This window comes from Jaculus jaculus, chromosome 10 (genome assembly GCF_020740685.1).
Source record: "Jaculus jaculus isolate mJacJac1 chromosome 10, mJacJac1.mat.Y.cur, whole genome shotgun sequence".
Taxonomy (NCBI): domain Eukaryota; kingdom Metazoa; phylum Chordata; class Mammalia; order Rodentia; family Dipodidae; genus Jaculus; species Jaculus jaculus.
This window is the reverse complement of record NC_059111.1, coordinates 47,986,621-48,006,852: the sequence shown is the minus strand read 5'-3', so window position 1 is coordinate 48,006,852 and position 20,232 is coordinate 47,986,621. Positions and strand designations below refer to the sequence as shown.

At 34.2% G+C, this 20,232-nt stretch overlaps 1 protein-coding gene across 1 annotated transcript in view; it reads left to right on the top strand.

Annotated features, from left to right (window-relative positions):
- The window catches only part of LOC123463958 (cadherin EGF LAG seven-pass G-type receptor 2-like), a 179,696-nt gene that overhangs the window by 96,696 nt on the left and 62,768 nt on the right, over positions 1-20,232 (top strand). The window contains exons 17-18 of the mRNA XM_045160057.1: positions 8,309-8,450; positions 8,621-8,874. Of these exons, the coding sequence (XP_045015992.1) occupies positions 8,309-8,450; positions 8,621-8,874 (396 nt within the window). The remainder of the gene's footprint in view (positions 1-8,308; positions 8,451-8,620; positions 8,875-20,232) is intronic.

Below are 20,232 nucleotides of genomic sequence, written 5' to 3'. Positions count from 1 at the left end.
ATATTCCCCATGGGATTGTGGTTTATGCATTGTGGGAGCAGCAGTCAGTTATTGTTTGGGGTGAGGAGGGAATGCCTCTTGGCTCTTACAATCTTTCCTTCTCTTCTGCAAAATTCCCTGAGACATAGTGGGTGAGTTTTAGGTCTACTTCAGTGATAAGCTCTTAGGAACCCCTGGATATCTACTTTGGTAAGTGTTGTGTATCCTCGGGGTCTGTCTCCTACACTCTGGGTCTGCTTCTCAGGTTCAACATGGAAGCATCACTCATACTTGTCTCCCCAGTTCCTCTGTGGTTTCTGCTGGGGCTTGGCTGAAGGGTGAGGGGTAATTTATCTCCTCTGGTCTTGCTCACTTCTGAAAACAAAGAACAGATTCTCCAGTGGAGAGTGAAGTCAGCATAGTTTAGATGGGATAAGCATTATTAATTTTGGGAGAATTTGATGTATGTAACCCCTCTTTCAACCAAAGACTAGTGAGAACTTGACACAGGGGAACATAATCTTTATCTCTATAAGATTCTTTCAGATATGGTTCTCAAATCCAGATATGGATTCCTGTACACTGAGTAGACCTCTTAGTCAAACAGAAAGCTATTGGTTACCCATCAAGGTTTTGTGCTACTGTTGCACTGGCAGATACATGCTGTTAGAGTGTTTGCTTCTTAGTAGCTTAGACCTCTGGTTGCTCAGACCATTTTTGGCCACTTCCCCCAGTAGGTCATGTAGTGCTTTCCAGCAGTAGAAGAGTTAACTGTCTGAGGATTATCTGTCTTTCTGATTCCAGATTTCAGCCAGGTGTCTCGATGCTCTGAGTTGGCATATGGTGTCTTCAGCAATAGGGCCTTACCTTTTGCCTCACGTGGGTAATCAAGTGCTTTGACAGAAAGCTGTCTTGATTTGGGGACCTTGTATGACTCTCCGATAAACAGCTTAATGTGGGTGTAAACCATTTTCTGGTACTGGGAGTTACAGGCCAGAAACAAAAAACAAAAACAAAAACAAAACAAAAAAAAAAAATTAAGCTTAGGCTTCATCCCAACCTCTGTAGGAAATCTTTTCAGGTGCTCCCCCCTCACTCCTTTTGAGGGTTATATCTTTTAGTCTATCTCCAAGGATAAATATTTCTATGGTACCAGTTCATTTTGGATTTAGTTTTGTGTTTGTTCTCCCCTTTGCTCTCCCCCCAAACCCATTAACAGTTGTGAGTTTGTATCTACAGGTGCTTCTCTTTGTATATATACATAATTATAAATATGTATATAAAATTATGAAAAGTAGATACATAAGTTATCACTGATAGATCCAGCATTATATAATTGTATAAATTGGAATGTACAAACATGTGATGTCTTATATAAATTAATGAATTTCAAATGGAACTTTAATAATTAAAATTTGTGGGATAGTTGGTAAACTCAAAGGGGCTGTTTTTCTATTCCATGTTTCCAATTCTGTACCAGTTTTAACAAGTATAAAATCCGGTTGGTTTATTTAAACAAAAATGTAAAAAAAAATATATTAAAAAGTAATTAAAAATAAATGCCATTGTGTTTGTAAACTTTAAAAGATATAAATATTCTTTGCAAAATGATTTTTTCTTGATAGGTTTTATGTAAAATATAACTAAAATAACCTAAAATAAAATTTGTTTCTTCAATAGAATTGAACATTCTAGAAATTGAAAAATGTATAAATCATTTTGCTTATTTGACAAATTTACATTTTCATTTTTCATGATGAATAAATATATAGGGACAAATACAAAACTCCAAGAACTTTTTGGAAACTTGCATGTAACATAATATGCAAAATTCTATGTTGAAAAGGTTTTTGGCATTCCCTGAATATTATCACTGTTTCGTTTATCAGTCTGTAAGAATAAAGAAGCTCAAAGCATCACATACAATATATAAACCCTCAGTACGGTGTTGCCCAATGGTAGAACACTTGCCTACCATAGTAGGTTCTGGGTGCAATTCTTAGGACTATAGAATAATAACAATAATGATAATAATCGTAATGCTGGCATATTTTCTGCCTATGTGTCTCACATAGACACTGTAAATTCTGGCATAAAATGGCTATTACAGGTGGGAAATTAAAAGCTTGCACTTAGGCTGGAGAGATGGCTCATCAGTTAAGGTATTTGCTTGCAAAGCCTAATGACCTAGATTTGATTCCCTGGTACCCACATAAAGCCAGATGCACAAAGTGGTGAATACATCTAGAATTGATTTACAGTGGCTACATGTACTGGTACACTTATCCTCATTCTCTGTCTGTATCTCTCTCCTTGTAAATAAATAAATAGAAATATATTTTAAAAACTCTCACCTTCCCTAAACATTATTTCAAGAAATATCCATGTACAAAATATCTAAATTCTTAATTTCCTCTTACAAAATAAGCTCTCAGATTTATTATTTTGTATTACTCTGAATTGTATAAGGATTAGTGTATTGTATCCATGTTATTATGCTACATTATCATTTGAAAATTAAACTTGTTTACCCTTAATATTTCAGAATTGTCCAAATTTACTGGGTTGCATTGAAAGACTTAATGCATTTTCTAAATGTAAAGAAAACTTAATTTATACAGAGTATACAATGAAAGTAATGAATATTGTTAGATTATAAATTGTATATTTAGAATAATAATTTATTAGGAAACAAGAAAATAGAGTTAGTGTGCTTGCTTTATTAACTACCTTAGTAAAGGGTGTGACAACAGAGATTGAAAGCAATTTTTCTGATTAGTCAATGATAATCATAACTCAATTCACTTTCCTTAAGTTGGGAACAAGTTTGAAAGTCCTTCCCAGAAACTTTGGCTAAGTTTGTGTTTATCTATTGAAATTTAGTTAATAAATATTGATTATAATATTTTAGATTGTTGTCATTGCAGAATTATAGTAATTCTAATTTTAAAGTGTCTTAACAGCATAAATCTTAGAGTTTTTTCTCTCTTGATACTATGTATTGGTCGAATTTCCACAAACTAATAGTTATACTTCTAATATTTTAATTGGGAACATTTAGTGACATGAATATGTTATATTATACTGTACTTGGAGATCCAGTTAGGAAAATGATGGTTTTTTTGCCAAGATTAATTCTGGCAAGCAGGATTGGAATAATACATTAAATCCCAAACCATAGAAATAGCACCTCAAAATAAGAAACTGATGATTCAGGGTTGGCAGGGTCTCCTTGTGCTTAATTTAAGAACAAGCTTAAAAACAGGTCATAACAATGTTGAAGAAGGAAGAATTCTTTTTGCAACATGTTCCCAGAGTTCCAAAATGTAATGGAGATATCAGACAAGATTGAGGAAAATTATGTTTCTGAAAAAATAGGTCAAGAGATGAACTTGGAGGCCACAATTAATTATGAACTATTAGTGATAAAGATGTAATTTCAAGGGCTGGAGAGATGGCTTAGTGGTTAAGTGCTTGCCTGTGAAGCCTGAGGACACCGGTTTGAGGCTCGATTCTCTAGGACCCACATTAGCCAGATGCACAAGGGGGCGCACGCATCTGGAGGCCCTGACACACCCATTCTCTCTCTCACTCTCTCTCTGCCTTTCTCTCCCTCTGTGTCACTCTCAAATAAGTAAAAAAAAAATAATAATAAGCCAAAAAAATTTTTTTAATAAAAAAAAGATGTAATTTCAAAAGACTGAAGACAGTGTCTTTCTAAGGAATATTTGCCCTCAATCTGTATCTCTCAGCAATCTATTTGCACTTGCTAATTCTTCATTAGAGGCATGGATTAATGTTTCATGGTAACCATAACTCTAACAAATTCATGAGAATTTTGAGAAAATTAATTAAATTATTGTTCCTGCCATTTAATTCTTATCATTGTTGTTTATTCTTGGGCAACTCTGGTTGTCACTTCATAATTCACAAGGTTATTATGATGTTGTGGTTATGCTAGAACCTCCTGAATAAAGATATACAAATCTTGACTACTAGTTTCTAACTTTTTAGGATAAAAAATTTAGAAACAGCCAGGCATGGTGGCGCACGCCTTTAATCCCAGCACTTGGGAGGCAGAGGTAGGAGGATCGCTGTGAGTTCAAGGCAACCCTGAGACTACAGAGTTAATTCCAGGTCAGCCTGGACCAGAGTGAGACCCTACCTCGAAAACCAAAAAAAAAAAAAAAAAAAATTAGAAACTAAGCAATAGCTAACATAGTAGATTCAAGCTACTAATATTAGTAGTGTGTTAAATCTGGTTCATGAATGAGTCAAATGAGGGAAAAGGAAATGATGAATGAGTAAGTATAGTACACAAATAAATGATAAAATAAGGTTTCTATGAACATACACATTGGGAAAAATTGTAGAGCTGAAGATCACTACAATCATCCAGCTTTGCTCATTTAAAGGAGAGAATATTCTGAAAAATAGGATCAAAATCACTGGAAAAGATGTGTGTATGTGTGTGTGTGCATGTGTGTGTGCGTTCGCACTTGTGTTTATATTGTTTTCCAGAAATTATATACACCAAACTTTAGGAATGTCTCTCTCCAAAGCAATCAAGAACTTTGTAAACCATGTGATCTTTATAACATAATTTCCTAAATGACTTTCGGTGTACTTCTTTTTAGGTGAGGAAGCAGTAATTACATGGAAGGAATATTTTCCTGGTGGGAACCTTAAGTATAACACAAAATTAAACCACAGCACATATAAGAATCCCAAACTTAAATAAGTATATTTTATTGTGCCTGAACATTAATGTGACAATCTTTCCCAAATGGAAATACTTTTTCTGGAATATCTTCTAATACAACAAGGAAAACTCAGATATTGAACATGTAATAAAAGATAATGGGAATGAATTATTTTTTAACTTAACAAGAAATTCTACCAACATCTTACTATCACTGTTAGACATCCATTTCTGAAGGGCTTTTTGGGGGGTGGGGAAGGTAGCTCCAATACTCCTTTTATATTCAGTTTTACATAGGTATATTTTCTACGTATATTTTTCCTTTCTCCAAGTAGAAAAATAAAAATAAATAGAAAAGAAGAAAATTTAATTTGAGTGCTTTCTATAGAGAATGGGAAATACCTATATTTGATTATAAAATGTTTTATAACTCTATTAGTTAGAATTTATTTCACTGTGACAAAAAATATAAACAACTGAATATAGAAGAAAGATTTATTCTGGTTCACAGTTTCAAAGATTTCAGACCAGAGTCCTAGGCTATATGGGTGCTAGAACTTTGGTGGAACAATACACGGCAGAAGCTTATGGAGGAGGAGAAGCAGGAGAAGGAGGAGCTGTTCCCCTCATGATAGACAGGAAGAAAAGAAAGGAAAACAGGAAGGAGAAATATTATTCCAGTAAACTGTCTCCAATAGATTATTCTATACACCTCTAAAACTTTCCAGAACTTGGCCAAATAGTGGCAGTAGCAGCAGACCACATGTTCAACACTGGGGCCTGTTAGGGACATTTTTTTCCACCCCAGACCACAATAATAACTGACATTTTAATTTAAAATATGTGTATATAATTTAAAAGAATGCTATATTTAATATTTAGCTCAAATATGAAATAGTTATAAAGTTAAAGTATGCTTGCTTATACTGAAAGAGCTTTAATGTAAACAATATTATTACTTAAAAGATAAATTTCTTCTTTTGATTATAGATTTTCTAAAAGTTTGAAAAGCTAGAATGGCAATAATATAAACTGATTATGATTCAGTTAAATGTATTATTAGGTAGATGCAATTACAGCACATGTACCATTTTGGATTCTGAATTCATTTGTCTTTAACTGTTGGCTCTACAATTTACTATATGTTGTGAAATTTTTATTTCCTCTATTTTTGTTTTCTACTCTGAGATGGAGCTACTGTATTGTGTGTGTGTGTGTGTGTGTGTGTGTGTGTGTGTGTGTGTGTGTAAATGCAGTCTATCAATACTATTCATTCAATAAATATTAGTTTAGGAGTATAGGGAGATACTTCAAGTGTTTCAGTGCTTGTCTTGAAAGCATGAGAATATGAGTTCAATTTCAAGAATTCTACTAAAAAACAAATAAACAAACAAAAACCAGGGTATGGTAGCACACACTTGTAATCCTACCACTATTTTATAAACTCTAGGCCAATGGGTACTCTGTCTCATGAAGTAACAAAAGGAGGTAAATAGAGTTCTTGAAGAACAACATTTAAGGTTGTCCTCAGGCCTCCACATGCCCGCACACATACATATTCACACCCCACACAATACTCACACATGCATATACATACACACACACATGCTAATATTAGCTATAGGTATTATGAGTTACTCAAAGTTATTATTAAAATACTTAAAGACCAAACAATTCTTTAATTTCAAAAGAATCAGTATCTATTGATGCAAGGCTTACATTTTAGCCAGTGCGTCCAGAATTAATACAATAGATAAATTGCATCTACAGTAACACAGGAAGGCACACATTGGTATTTACTCTGTGCTAAATTTTAAGAAAGTGACTCTTCAATGCAAAAGAACAAGAATGTTTAAAAAGTAAAGAGAGAGTTTGAGAGATAGCTTAGTGGTTAAAAGCACCTGCTTGCAAAGCCGGATGGCCAGGGTTCAAGTCTCCAGTACGCACATAAAACCATACACATCATGAGGAGCATGCAGAGGCCTTGTTGTATCTATAATCACTCTTTCTCTATGTCTATGTCTTTCTATCTCTCTCAGATAAGTAATAAACAAATATTTTTAAGAAAAAGTAAAGAGAACAGATGAAGAATAATATAAATTAAGCATTCCTTAGTCAAGGACAAAAGTTGGTTTCATTTCACAATCTATTCTGAAAACTGAATAATGGCTTTATATAATGTTAAGGTACTTTGAAAACAACTCTAAGATGGTCTATATTTTTTGTAAGCTACATCTATAAGAACTAGTTAAGAATCAATTCCAAGAACAGCCTGAATTAGTCATAGAAACACAAAAATTGTTTGGGAATTCTCAGAGGAGTTATACTTTGGCAATGGAAGTAATGAATGAATGAGGCAGTTACACTAGTAGATTAGCAATGTATGCCATGGGTCAGAAAATAAAAAAGAATAACAAATTACTTTGTGTCTTAGATTATAGCATCAACCTTAGAATTCAAACATTTTTAGAAGGATTCAATTTTCCATCTAATTACTGTAACTGACTGCTTGTTAGAAACATATTACATGCTCTACAAGACTATAAATTTCTCAAGACAAAAGATGGGCTGAATTTTCAAAAAGGAAGTAATAGTTATGGAAAGAAATAGAGAGAGGGAGGGAGGGAAAGAAGAAGGGAAAAAGTAAGGAAGGGAGAGAGGAAGTTCAGTTATTGATCACTGAGTGTTACTAAAAACTGAAACTCTAGTGAAATATACTTCCTTTTAGGTGGTAATCACCTCTTGTGATGAATTTCAAGGGCATGATTGCCTCTGTCTTCTTAAATAAAGAAAAATGATTTCAGGAGGAAACATTGAGCTTTCAACTTAATTTTAAAATTTAACAACCTCCTAAACAGCATGAGTACCCATCTTAACAATATTACATAGCAAATTAACTATTATTAAATAAAAATTAGCTCATCTGTGATAAAATTAGAAAAAGAACCTGTGGAAATTGCATCTGAGCCCCCCCCCCCACAAAACATTTTTATGGCAGTGGAACATTACAATACATTTTGGGGGCTAGAGAGATGGCTTAGTTTAAGGCAATTACTTGCAAAGCCAAAGGACCAAGGTTTGATTCCCCAGGAACCCTGTAAGCCAGATGCACCAAGTGGCACATGCATCTGGTGTTTGTTTTCAGTGGCTTGAGGCCCATTCTCTCTTTCTCTATCTGCCTCTTTCTTTCTCTCTCTCAAATAAATAATTAAAAATAAAATATTTAAAATACATTTTAAAAGAAAAATAGGCAAGATGACTTGCAATAGTATGCTTAGACAACATTTTGGTCAATATTTTCAAACTGATAATATTTCATAAAAATTAGGAAAGTGGGATGGAAAGATTGCTTAGTGGTTAAGGCTCTTGCCTGCAAAGCTAAAGGAACTTGGTTCAATTCCCCAGGGCACACAAAAGCCAGATGCACAAACTGGCACATATATCTGGAGTTTGTTTGCAGTGGCTGAAGGCCCTGGTATGCCCATCGCCCATTCTCTCTCTCCATCTTTCTCTCAAATAACTAAATATTTTTTTAAAAAAATTTTAAAAATTAGGAAAGTAATTAGTTAAATATGATTAGACTTTGAGAATAACCTAAACTAATAATATACTATTCTTTTGTTATAGAATGTGAATGATGAACCTCCTGTGTGCAATCCACCACATATGGAAATGCAGATTTTTTCTACTGTTAAGGGACCTTTTATTCACCTCAACTGTTCAGACAGAGACTCTCCACAGGAACATCTGAGTTATTCAATTATAGGAGGTGAGGCATGTGAATTCACATAGATCACTTCTTTGCTATTCTTCGTTTTCATGTGAGGTATTTTGAAACTCTTGGGAATATATCATGAAATACATTTTTAAATAAAAAACTTAAGCAAGACAATAGAACTAGCCATTCATAATGTGGTTTTATTACCTCATCATTTTTAGGAAATACAAACAATCAATTCACACTTTGGAGACAAGGTGTTGATCCTCCATTTCTGGCCACCAGGAAGAATTTCCAGTATGATCTATTTCAAGGGATTCAAGACCCAATGACTTTCCAGTTGCTTGTTGAAGTCACTGATGAATTAGGTGGGGATAAAGTTAGGCAGCTGTCAGCCACTGTTACAGTTATAGTTCATGTACTTCCTTGGACCACAGTGCTGCCAACTTCTTCCACACAAACAACTACAACAACGGTAAGTATTTAGCAATGGATTGTACGTCTAAAATACTTTGAATTAGTTACAAATATAGAAATTTCTTGGGAAATCTCACAAGACTTACCATATTGTTTTGGTAATGAAAGATATAAATGGGACAGCTACAGTTAAATTCCCATCTTCAAAATATAAATTATTGTGAATATGATCCATTATGTTTGAAGCAAGGTAAGCATATTAAAGTTGATAATTGTGTAAGTCTTTGTCATTTAGTTTAAAATTCCTAGTCATTCTTTTGGTTCTCATCATAGTGTGCTTTCCTCTATTTAAATTTATACTCAAAAAGATATTTTATAAGCAAAGCATCATTTTAGACTTAAAAATTATAGCTGACAATATGTTTCCTTGAAAAAAATACTATCTCATGAGAAGAAAAGGTATATACCTTGTCTTAGTCAACTGAAGCTCATATAATGAAAATCCCATAGACTGACTTGAGTAATTACTATTTGGGAAGTTCGAGGTTAATGATATACACAAGAGTCAGTGTCTAGTAAATTCTTATTCCAGGTTCGTAGATTTTAATCATGTCACTATATCCTCACATAGTAGAAAAGGGCTACCATGCTCTTTCTCTATATATCTTTTTCTCTATTTCTCCTTATTTATAAGGGCAAGAATTATATCTATTAGGGCTCTACAAAGAAGAACTAATAACCCCCTCAAAGACTTCACCTACTAATATTATAATTATATATTATAATATTACATTGGAAGGTAAGGTTTCAACATCTAAATTTTAAAAAATGCAATCATTCATAACACATTTGATCTATTTTAAAATAAATTAATAAATGTATACATATATTTATATATATACATATATATATGTGAATGATAATATAACTGTTATTTGTCTTTGAATTTGAAAATAAGGTAAATTCAATTGAGGCCTTGAATTTTCTACAATAGAGGAAAATATTGACATTATTTTTAAAGAAAAGACATGTAGGTCTGGGATATGACATAGAATTTAAGATGCTTGCCTGCAAATAAAAAAACAACTATACGAGTGGAAGATTACAATACATTTTGGGGGATACAGAGATGGATTGGGTTCAGACAATTGTCTGCAAAGCCAAAGTATCAAGGTTCGATTCCCCAAACCCACACAAGCTAGATACACAGGTGGCATATGTGTCTGAAGTTTGTTTACAGCAGCTAGAGGCCCTGGCATGCCCATCTTTTGTCTCCATCTCTCTCTTTCTCTGTCTCTTTCACCATAAAATTAATTAATTAAATTTAAAAACATTAAAAATAAAATAAAACCAGGCATGGTGATACATGCCTTTAATCCCAGCATTTGGGAGGTTGAGGTAGGAAGATTGCTGTGAGTTCAAGGTCAACTTGAGACTATACAGTGAATTCCAAGTCAGCCTGTGCTAAAGCAAGACACTAACTAAAAAATAAAATAAAATACATTCAGGCTAGAGAGATGGCTTAGCAGTTAAGGCACTTGCCTGTAAAGCCAAAGGACCTCAGTTCAATTCCCCTGGACCCACATAAGCCAGATGCACAAGGGGGTGCATACATCTGGAGCCTGTTTGCAAGGGCTGGAGGCCCTGGCATTCCTATTCTCTCTCTCTTTGTCTCTCTCTGTCTTTGTCTCTTTCTCTCTCTCAGATACATAAACAAATAAATTATTTTTTTAAAAAATAAAAGATATTCAATTTTGTGAGTAGGAAGAGAAGAGACACTTTTCAGAAAGTAGACATGAAATTATCTTGGGAGGAATGTAATATACCCTGAGGAAGAGTGAGAAGACAGTAAAATTAGACACTGGTTAGTACAATAAAGAACAAGTTCTTTGGACTGGAGAGCATGCTTAGTGGTTAAGGCAATTGCCTACAAAGCCAAAGGACCCAGGTTTGATTCCCCAGGACCCACATAAGCCAGATGCACAAGGTGACACATGCATCTGGAGTTTGTTTGCAGTGGCTAGAGGCCCTGGAATGCCCATTCTCCCCCCCCCTTCACTCTCTGCTTCTTTTTCCTCTCTTTCAAATAACTAAGTAAATAAATAAATAAGTAAAAGAAGACCAAGTTTTCACTTAGTGAAAGCAGTCAAGTAGATATTCATACTTATGCTCTCCCTAACATTTCTTTAATGCTATGTAACTAAGCTAATATAAAGAGTCACACTTGAAATAAAATAGTTATTTGTTCAGAAAGTTACAAAAATATTCCTTCTATTTTTTGGCATCTTAGTCAATAGATTTTGTGTTAGCTCTACAAAGTCACCATAGTACAAATTTGAAGATGCTTTATAAATAAATTGAAATATTTTTAAATAAATTGAACTATGATGTTACAAAACTGGTCATTATCCCAACTATTTGGAATAGAAAAATTTAAAAGTTATCTGTGAGAAATTAGTAATAATATGTTTCTAACAAGTTTTAGAAGCAGTGATTTTATACCACTTGACTGAGATTAACCATTTTTCTCATCATTTAACAAGAAAAAAGAAGCTATTATTAAATCAATACAGCCCAATAGAGCCACAAAAAGCAAAAAAAAAAAAAAAAAAAAAAAAAAAGGTGATGGATTGTTATCCACAAAGTGGAAAATACTTATGCTTAGTAATTTTGAAATCTAGATATGTTTTTGGATACTGTAAATATAACAGAATAGATGAAAACTATTACTAACATTATATCAGTTCCTTTTTCATTGATGGGACAATATGCCTGATAAAAAGCAATTTAAAAGAAGAATGCCTTATTAAAGTTTATAGCTACAGGTTATAGACCGTCGTGGTGGCAGTAGCAGGAAGCAGCAGGTAATGTTCAATCCACAGTGTTTAAACTGAGAGTAATGTGCCTTGGTGCTCTATCAGTTCTTACTTTTTCTATAGCTCAGGACCCTGGGCCATGGAATGGAGCTGCCCACAGCTACCCACAATTAAGGTGGTTCTTACAAACTCAATTAACCTAGCCAAGATATTTCCTTATTGTCATGGCTAGATAATCCCTCTTGGGTGATTCTAGAACCTGTCAAGTTGACAATCAATATAAACCATCATACATATCAGCTATAGCAAGAAATTAAAAGTAGAATAACTGAAATTACAACTTGATAGATTATTCAATGCTGATGAGAAATATCTGGAGATAATTAATAACTAAAGTTGGCCAGAAGAAAGAGTCTAGAATTAGTTTTGGAGAGAGATATTTGATGGAAAATACTGAGAGACAGAGAGGACATGACAATGAAAACAGTATATTTAAATTGAGAGACACAGGAAGAAAAACAAGTTGTGTTTAAATGCTTACAGTTTACCAAATTACAAGTTGAAGAATGCTTATACTTTTACCAAGGGAAAAATGAAGGGAAATTTACATTGAAATACAAATAGAAAAGCTAGATAAATGACAAATATAATATGAAATATTAGAATCAGTAAAATAAAGAGATTTCCTTCAGAAGAGATTTTTTTATGTAACAGCTGACTTTCTCATGGAAATAATGGAAACCAGAGAGGTGGAAATGTTTCAAAGTTGCTAAAGAAATTAACTGCCTGCCTGGAAGTCTGTACTGAAGAAAAATGTATGATCTTCCGTCCCATTTCAGTGGTATCACATAGGTTTCTCTAGTACTTTTATTATTCAACTCAAAATAGTTCCTTCTTCCTCAACTTCTACTTGTCTGATCTGCTTTCTAATATAATCATCTTTTTGTTCAAAGAAGACACTGTAGAGTTTAATCCACTGAAATCTGTTGAAATTTACTTTATGGTCTTATATAAAATCAAATCTGTAACATTCATGTGGAAACTATGCTGGTTGTAAAATACATCACTACAGAGCAATGGCAGAATGAACAATTAGTAATCCATGAACATAAAACGGGAACATCCTCTACCTAAGTCAAGTCCAGAAAAATTATAGATGTAAATAGTAATAACAAATACAATAACAATATGAGGAAGTTCTGTCAATAGAATGCTTGCCTTGCAAGCACAAAGAAATGATTTGAATCTCTAATAGCTACATAAAAATGCCTAGTATAACCATGTATAATTGTAGTCCTGGTGCTAGGGAGGCAGATGTAAAAGGATCTCTGGAGCTCACTGGCCAACTAGTATAGCCTAATTAAAACGTCATCATCTGCTTCAGAGACTATAAGTATGTGTTATATATAAAACTGTAATTAGTGATAGAGAGATGGCTTAGCAGTTAAAGCACTTGCTGTGAAGCCTAAGGACCTATGTTCAACTCTCCAGGATCCACATAAGCCAGATACACAAGGTGATGCGAATGTTTAAGGTCGCACATGTGTACAAGGTGGCTCACATATCTGGAGTTCAGTTATAGTGGTGAAGGCCCTGGTGCCCCAATTCTCTCTTTCTCTTTCTCTCTCTCACTCTGCTTGCTCTCTCTTTCTATCTCACACACACATTAAAAAAAAACCAAAAAACAGGCTATTTCACTTGCTTCAATAAAATAAAGCTGTAATTAGTTACAATACGTATGGATATTCTTCTAGCCTTCAGTAATTTGTTCTTAGTCACTTTACTCCATACCAGGCTATATCATCATGGAATTTTCTTTCACATTCCAGGAATATGTACTCAAATCAGTTTATAATTCAGGTACATATTGCATAAGAGATGACCATAATGTTGGTAATATGGTAAGAGGGTATAAGTGCATTCCAAAGAGTCAAGCAATATGGTTTTTACTTCCTGAACCTCCCTTTCCTTTCATGAGTCAGCTTCTACTGCTAAATCTTTTCCTCTGGGAAAGATTATATTAGCCTGTATACAATGTGGGGGAAGGACCTTATGTTAACATATGGATTTCTATCATCCAAACTCCTGATGAAGAAAGCAAAGTCTAGCAATATAAAAGTCGTTACAATAAAACATAATGGACAAATAAACTTTGTAGCAACATGTGAAGGGATTTTTAAATTTGTAATTGAGCTAAGTGGCACTGGGATCCATGCCCTTCTTTTGGAAAAGTGCATCAGGCTTGCTAGAAGAGACAAGCTAGGTAATGCTGTCTGGAAATGATTAACCACTGGTGACTTAATGGGTTTATTTCCAAAAAATAAGTGCTTTTCTACATAAACCATAGCAGTTTTAATGTTAGTATATGTACTTACATAATACATACATGTCTGCAGGGAGAAATATGTGCATGTTACAACTTTCTGGTATTACCAAACCAGAAGTAACCTTATAAATTCTTCAGTTTAATTTTTCCATTGTGGAAGAAATTATACCCAAGTAGTTGTAACTTCTTAGTCTTTAAGTGAGCTAGAAGAAACACAAAAATCTACATATTTCAAAATATTTTTAATTTTTTTTCTTGTTTATTTATTTATTTATTTAAATTTTTTGTTTTATGTTTATTTATTTGACAGTGACAGAGAAAGAGGCGGAGAGAGAATGAGAGAGAATGGGCACACCAGGGCCTCCAGCCACTGCAAATGAACTCCAGAGGCATGTGCCCCCTTGTGCATCTGGCTAACGTGGGTCCTGGGGAATCTAGCCTTGAACCAGGGTCCTTAGGCTTCACAGGCAAGCGCTTAACCACTAAGCCATCTCTCCAGCTCTTCTTGTTTATTTTTATTTACTTATTGAGAGTGACAGACAGAGAAAGAGGCAGATAGAGAGGGAGAATGGGCACGTCAGGGCCTCCACCCACTGCAAACGAACTCCAGATGCATGTGCCCCCTTGTACATCTGGCTAATGTGGGTCCTGGGGAATCGAGCCTTGAACCAGGGTCCTGAGGCTCCCCAGGCAAGCGCTTAACACCTAAGCTATCTTTCCAGCTCTCAAACTAATTTTTAAAAGCTAATATTGCTGAATGGTTATTTAGTATATCACTGACAAGCTACTATTAAAGTTCAGGGATATTATAAAATTGTCAGATAATGATCATCTCTTTCTGTCTCTCTCCTTATCTACCAACTACATGAGAACATCTTGAGCTAGCTCTGGGCATACAATGTTGAGTAAGTTAAAGAAACATGTTGCTGCTATAGCTGGTAAAATATCAAACTGAAAGTGGCTTATAAATAACAATGAGATGGGTTCATAAAAGTGGGAGACTATGAAGGTGAATTGGTAAACAGCTCTGTGCACCAGCCTAAGGAATATTGATCTGGTGTTCTGAGGAGACAGGCTATACTGAGGATGATGAGATAATGATGACAAGATCAGATATTTTAATTTTGGATTAAGCATAGAGGAAATGTGAAGGAATATTAGTGGATGATGGAAGAAATGATCACAATAGAAATTAGGATATTGGATTAATAATCCAGATCAAATAACCCACAAAATATGACCTGATAATGTAGAAGCAAATGGCTACATCTCCATTACATATGAGTAACGGTAATTTTGCCATTCAGTTTGTTAAAAATCTGTATATTAAAATATTTATACTTATAATACAACATGGGAAAGAAAAATTCTCTTAGGATCTAGCTACTATTATTGTGAATTATATCTTTAACATTATTATTACAAGGAAATTATTTCTATTAAGAATGTTAAATTAGATATGAAAATTTAAAGACATTTCTAAGTGGTTACTGATGGAATAAGTATACTGCCAGAATTTTATCTGCTTTTAAAACATAATTCTAAAAACTCATTACAAAAATTAGAACAGTCTTAAAGCCAGATGGCTAATAATGTGCACCCATATTACAGAAAAAAAGGTTGATGGTACAAAGTGTAAAATGAATTTGATTCTATTAAGAATGCTATAGGACATGTCTTCAGTATGAAACTCACATTAAGCGCAGAGATTTAAACAAATCTTTGCTTTCAGTTTCTGGAAAAACTATATTGAATATCCCATAAATTTTAATCCACTATGGTCATTCCATAAAGACTTCTGCATCTTTTACAATGCCAAGAATGGTACTTGATAAGTGAAAAGACTTCTGCCATATGTTACAGGAAAAGTATGTGATAGTTTTAATTAGAAGAGGTGGGGAGTTCATGAACTGCTGCAGAAATTGCTGAAACCTGTAGTGCCTCTCTGTAGAAGAAAGCCCACATATGTATGCATACACAATTTTATATTCCATTTTAGAACTTTGTAAAACTCCATCTGTGGATCCCAGATCATGAAATCCTGATTAAAAGTTAAGTTGTGCTGGGCGTGGTGGCACATGCCTTTAATCCCAGCACTCAGGAGGCAGAGGTAGGAGGATTGCCAGATTGCTGGATTGCCATGAGTTTGAGGCTACCCTAAGACTACAGAGTGATTTCCAGGTCAGCATGAGCTACAGTGAGACCCTACCTCATAAAAGAAAAGAAAAGAAAAAAAAGCAGAGGTATATTACTATGTCTGAATTTGTTAAAAAATGTCACCATGAACAAATATTTTTCCCTTCATATAAAGTGAACGAGGTGAGGTAAGCCACTCATAGGTAACTACAGAGAAAGTACTTATGAAGTATACTAACACTTGGAATGATAGACATGACATGTGTCTGTCTGTCACTTAATAAGTGAATTACTTGCTGGACAATAGATATATAACCTCCTTCCACTTGACTATTTGATTGCCTGAAAGTACAAATCAAGCATTTCTGGGCTTCAAAATAGGCAAACCTAATTTTTTTTTTTTAAGAAAGTAGTTTTATTTTTCCTGACAAGACCAAGAACATTGCTTACACTAGCCTCTTGTTTGTTGACTAATATGCATTAGAAAATCCCCAGTCATGTCACCCTCCCTCTCCATAACAAAGTAAGATTGGGTTTACATTCATGTATTGACTTTTACACACACACACTCACACACACAAAATCTTAAAAGTTGGGCTGGAGAGATGGCTTAGCAGTTAAGGCATTTGCCTGCAAAGCCAAAGGACCTTGGTTTGATTCCCCAGGACCAACGAAAGCCAGATGAACAAGGTGGTGCATGAGAATGGAGTTCATTTACAGTGGCTGTAGGCCCTGGCACGCCCATTCTCTCTCTCTCTCTCTCCCTCTCTGCCTCTTTCTCTCTGACTCTCTCAAATAAATAATTTTTTAAAAAGTACTGAGAGTCACTGGGTGTGGTGGAACGTGCCTTTAATCCCAGCACTTGGGAAGCAAAGGTAGGAAGATCGCTGTGAGTTTGAGGCTACCCTGAGAATGCAGAGTGACTTCCAGTTCAGCCTGGTCTAAAGTGAAACCCTACCTCAAAAAAAAAAAAAAAAATCTTAAAGTTATAACAGTGTCTCTGGCATAAAATATTCATCAGTCTTGACTATGTAGGATTTTCCACTGGTAAGAAGAATATTGATTCAAACTCCAAAAATAATAATAGTAGGGCTGGACAAAAGTACAAGTATAAAACAATGCTTAGTTGAAAATACCCTTTCTGGATTTTGTTTCATATTTGCACATTGATATAGTAGAATCAAATTTAAAATTATTTCATTGTGTGTATGATCCCCTACGTTGTGTTGGGTAGATAAGAAGCTTAAAAAGTGCTTTTAGACTATTTTTAAAAAAGCAAACCAGTAGTTTATTTACAATGATACAGTGCTTACAAAATACTTTTAACATTAATTTTTAAAGTTCTTATCATAGTCATTTATTAATAATATGACAGACTCTCTTTCTTGAAGGGAAATAAGATTTACAACTGGAAGTTTGAAATGACAGAACTGGTAACATTTTATTTTACATAGGTTCTGCTGACACAGTTTTTAGATTGTTAATAAACACAGTTAAATACCCAGGAGTATAATAGAAAGGATGTCCTTAGCACTCTGGCACTTTATGGCTTGAGTCCCAACTTTCTCCCTTCCTTACTTTGTACACCTAATCGTGAGTGATTTACCGCACACACCATTACTTTCTAAACCATCAGTGAGATTATTAAAAGGAATTTCACCAACCACATTTAGCACAGTGTCCAGACCATAAACAGTAATTAATACTTATAGCATTATATGAATTACTTTGTGCATGATTATTGATTGTTTAAAAACATATAGACATAGATTACTTGCAGACATTAGACATAAACCTCTAGTTCTCATTGATAGTCCCCACTAAGTGGCAGAAGTTGCCAAATTTTCTTAAAATACTAAACTTCTCTAATAATGATTATGGGAATTTTCTAAGCAAATAGGCAAAATCACCATTTCTGTTTACTAAATTACTTTACATTTTCTTTTTTCAGTATTTTATTTTAATTTATTTATATATTTGACAGAGAGAGAGAGAGAGAGAGAGAGAATGAATATGGGTGCACCAGGGCCTCCAGCCACTGCAAACGAACACCAGACACATTTGCCCCCTTGTGCACCAACATGGGTCCTGGGTCCTTTGGCTTTGCAAACACCTTAACCACTAAGCCATCCCTCCAGCCCTCACTTTACATTTTCAATAAAAGTTTAATCTATGTCAATATATATGAGGCATAGTATGAAAACTTGAAGTAAAAGTCATCTTATTGACAACCTCTTTTTAAGTCTCCTTTAGTGAAAATTAAATGATTTAAAAGTCAGTCAAAATAAATTATAACCTATTGGCTTACAGCCTTAGACATCTGGTGTGATTCTAATACCCACCCACTGACAAAAGATTTCATGACAGCAAAGATTATTATTGTCTTTTTCTGTTAAATACAACAAGTTAAGTAATTAAGGTTATGAAACAAATTAAATTAATTCCACACAGCTGTAAGAAGATTAGTGAGTGACCCAATGAGAGGTGGGAAATTTTTTTGTGTCCATTGGTGATTTATCTAAGGGTGAGGTGATATGAATTTCTGATGACACAGGAAATCCCCCCATCTACTTCCTCACTCCTCATTTTCATCACAAGAATAGGAACTGTTCTGAGTGCAGGAGAATCTTTGTGAAACCTGGAAGCAATAGAAAATGTTTCATCTAATACTTGAAGGCAAAAGTAAATCAATGTAGACCTTGCATAAAAATAACATATGAATAATCTAAAATGAATTACAGAAATTTCTGGACATAATAATTGAAGCAAATTTTAAGTGTTCCTTAGAAAAAATAATGAAAATGATATTGTACAAGAGTTTTTACCTAATAAGAAAATCTATTTATGCAAGTCTATCCACACATAAAATTCTCATATTAAACAAATTCATCACTTGGTTTAATTAAATTTGAAGATTCACCTATTAATGCCCATGTTACAAAGGAGAAAATGGAGATAGCAGAAGTTTCAAATCTTTTCACAATGTCAAGTAAGTGGTAAGTGGTATAAGCTGGAAGACTATGAAAGAAAGAAATGCTTGAAGTTTGATGACCCCTCTGGCCAGTGAGTTGAATAACAGATAATGAAACAGAAGGAAGAACAAGATTTATAATCTCCAGTAAGGATAGAGATTCATTCATAATAAATTAAATGTTAAGTCATTTTGACAAGTAACAAGAAAGAGTAAATAAATGTAGGGCACAGGATGTAGCCAATTCGTCCCTGAAGAATCTGACAAAATTCCAGAACAAATAGTGGGATTTTAAGAAGGTCTTTGGACAGAATGAGAAACCAAGACAAGAGTGGCAATTAAGGAGCATAGATGTGAGGCCATATGGTTTATTCCTAAAAAGGGATTTAAGAGTGCCTTGAGACAGAACATGGCATGAAGCAGGGTCAGGAAAGAAGATATTGGGTAAATTCTTAAAGCAATGGACATGGGGGGAGAGGGGTTAGTGGCAACTCAATGGTCACTTCGAGAGTTCCAGAATGAAAAGTAGAAGAGCACAAGAATCAAGTTTAGTCAGGCTAACACTGCCAGAGTTAAGGCAATGCTGATACCCTTGTCCTCACTATCAATATCCTCTAGGGCGTTGAACAGTTGCAAAAACAATTAAAACATAGGGTGATAAGTTAATAAGCTATGGATGCACTGAGAATTGAAATGTTAACTTGCACATTTAGTTCTTTAAAATGGTTTTAATTCACCAATTGAAAGGATTTAGTGAGGGCATCCAGCCTTTACATAATACATATTTAAATATTTACTCTGTGTACATGGATTACTAGGGGGATTAGAAAAACTGTATGCTTTGTACAAAAAAATGTCATAAGGATCAAGTGAAACCAGAAACCTGTAAGCTCTTATACTAAACATGTTGGGTAAATACCAGCCATTAATAGTATATTTAATCCCTATAGAAAAATTTTGCTCTTTTTATATCATGACTCAAATGCAATATCCCAACTTGTCTTAGACTTTGAAATATTACTAAAAAGTAGTTTTAGAAAAAGTTATTTATTATATATATTATATGAATGAATGAGGTAAAGAATGAAAAATAAGAATGAAAAAGAAAGTCAAAAACGCTTCTTAGTTATGTGTGGTGGCTTAGGCCTTTAATCTCAGCAGAGGTAG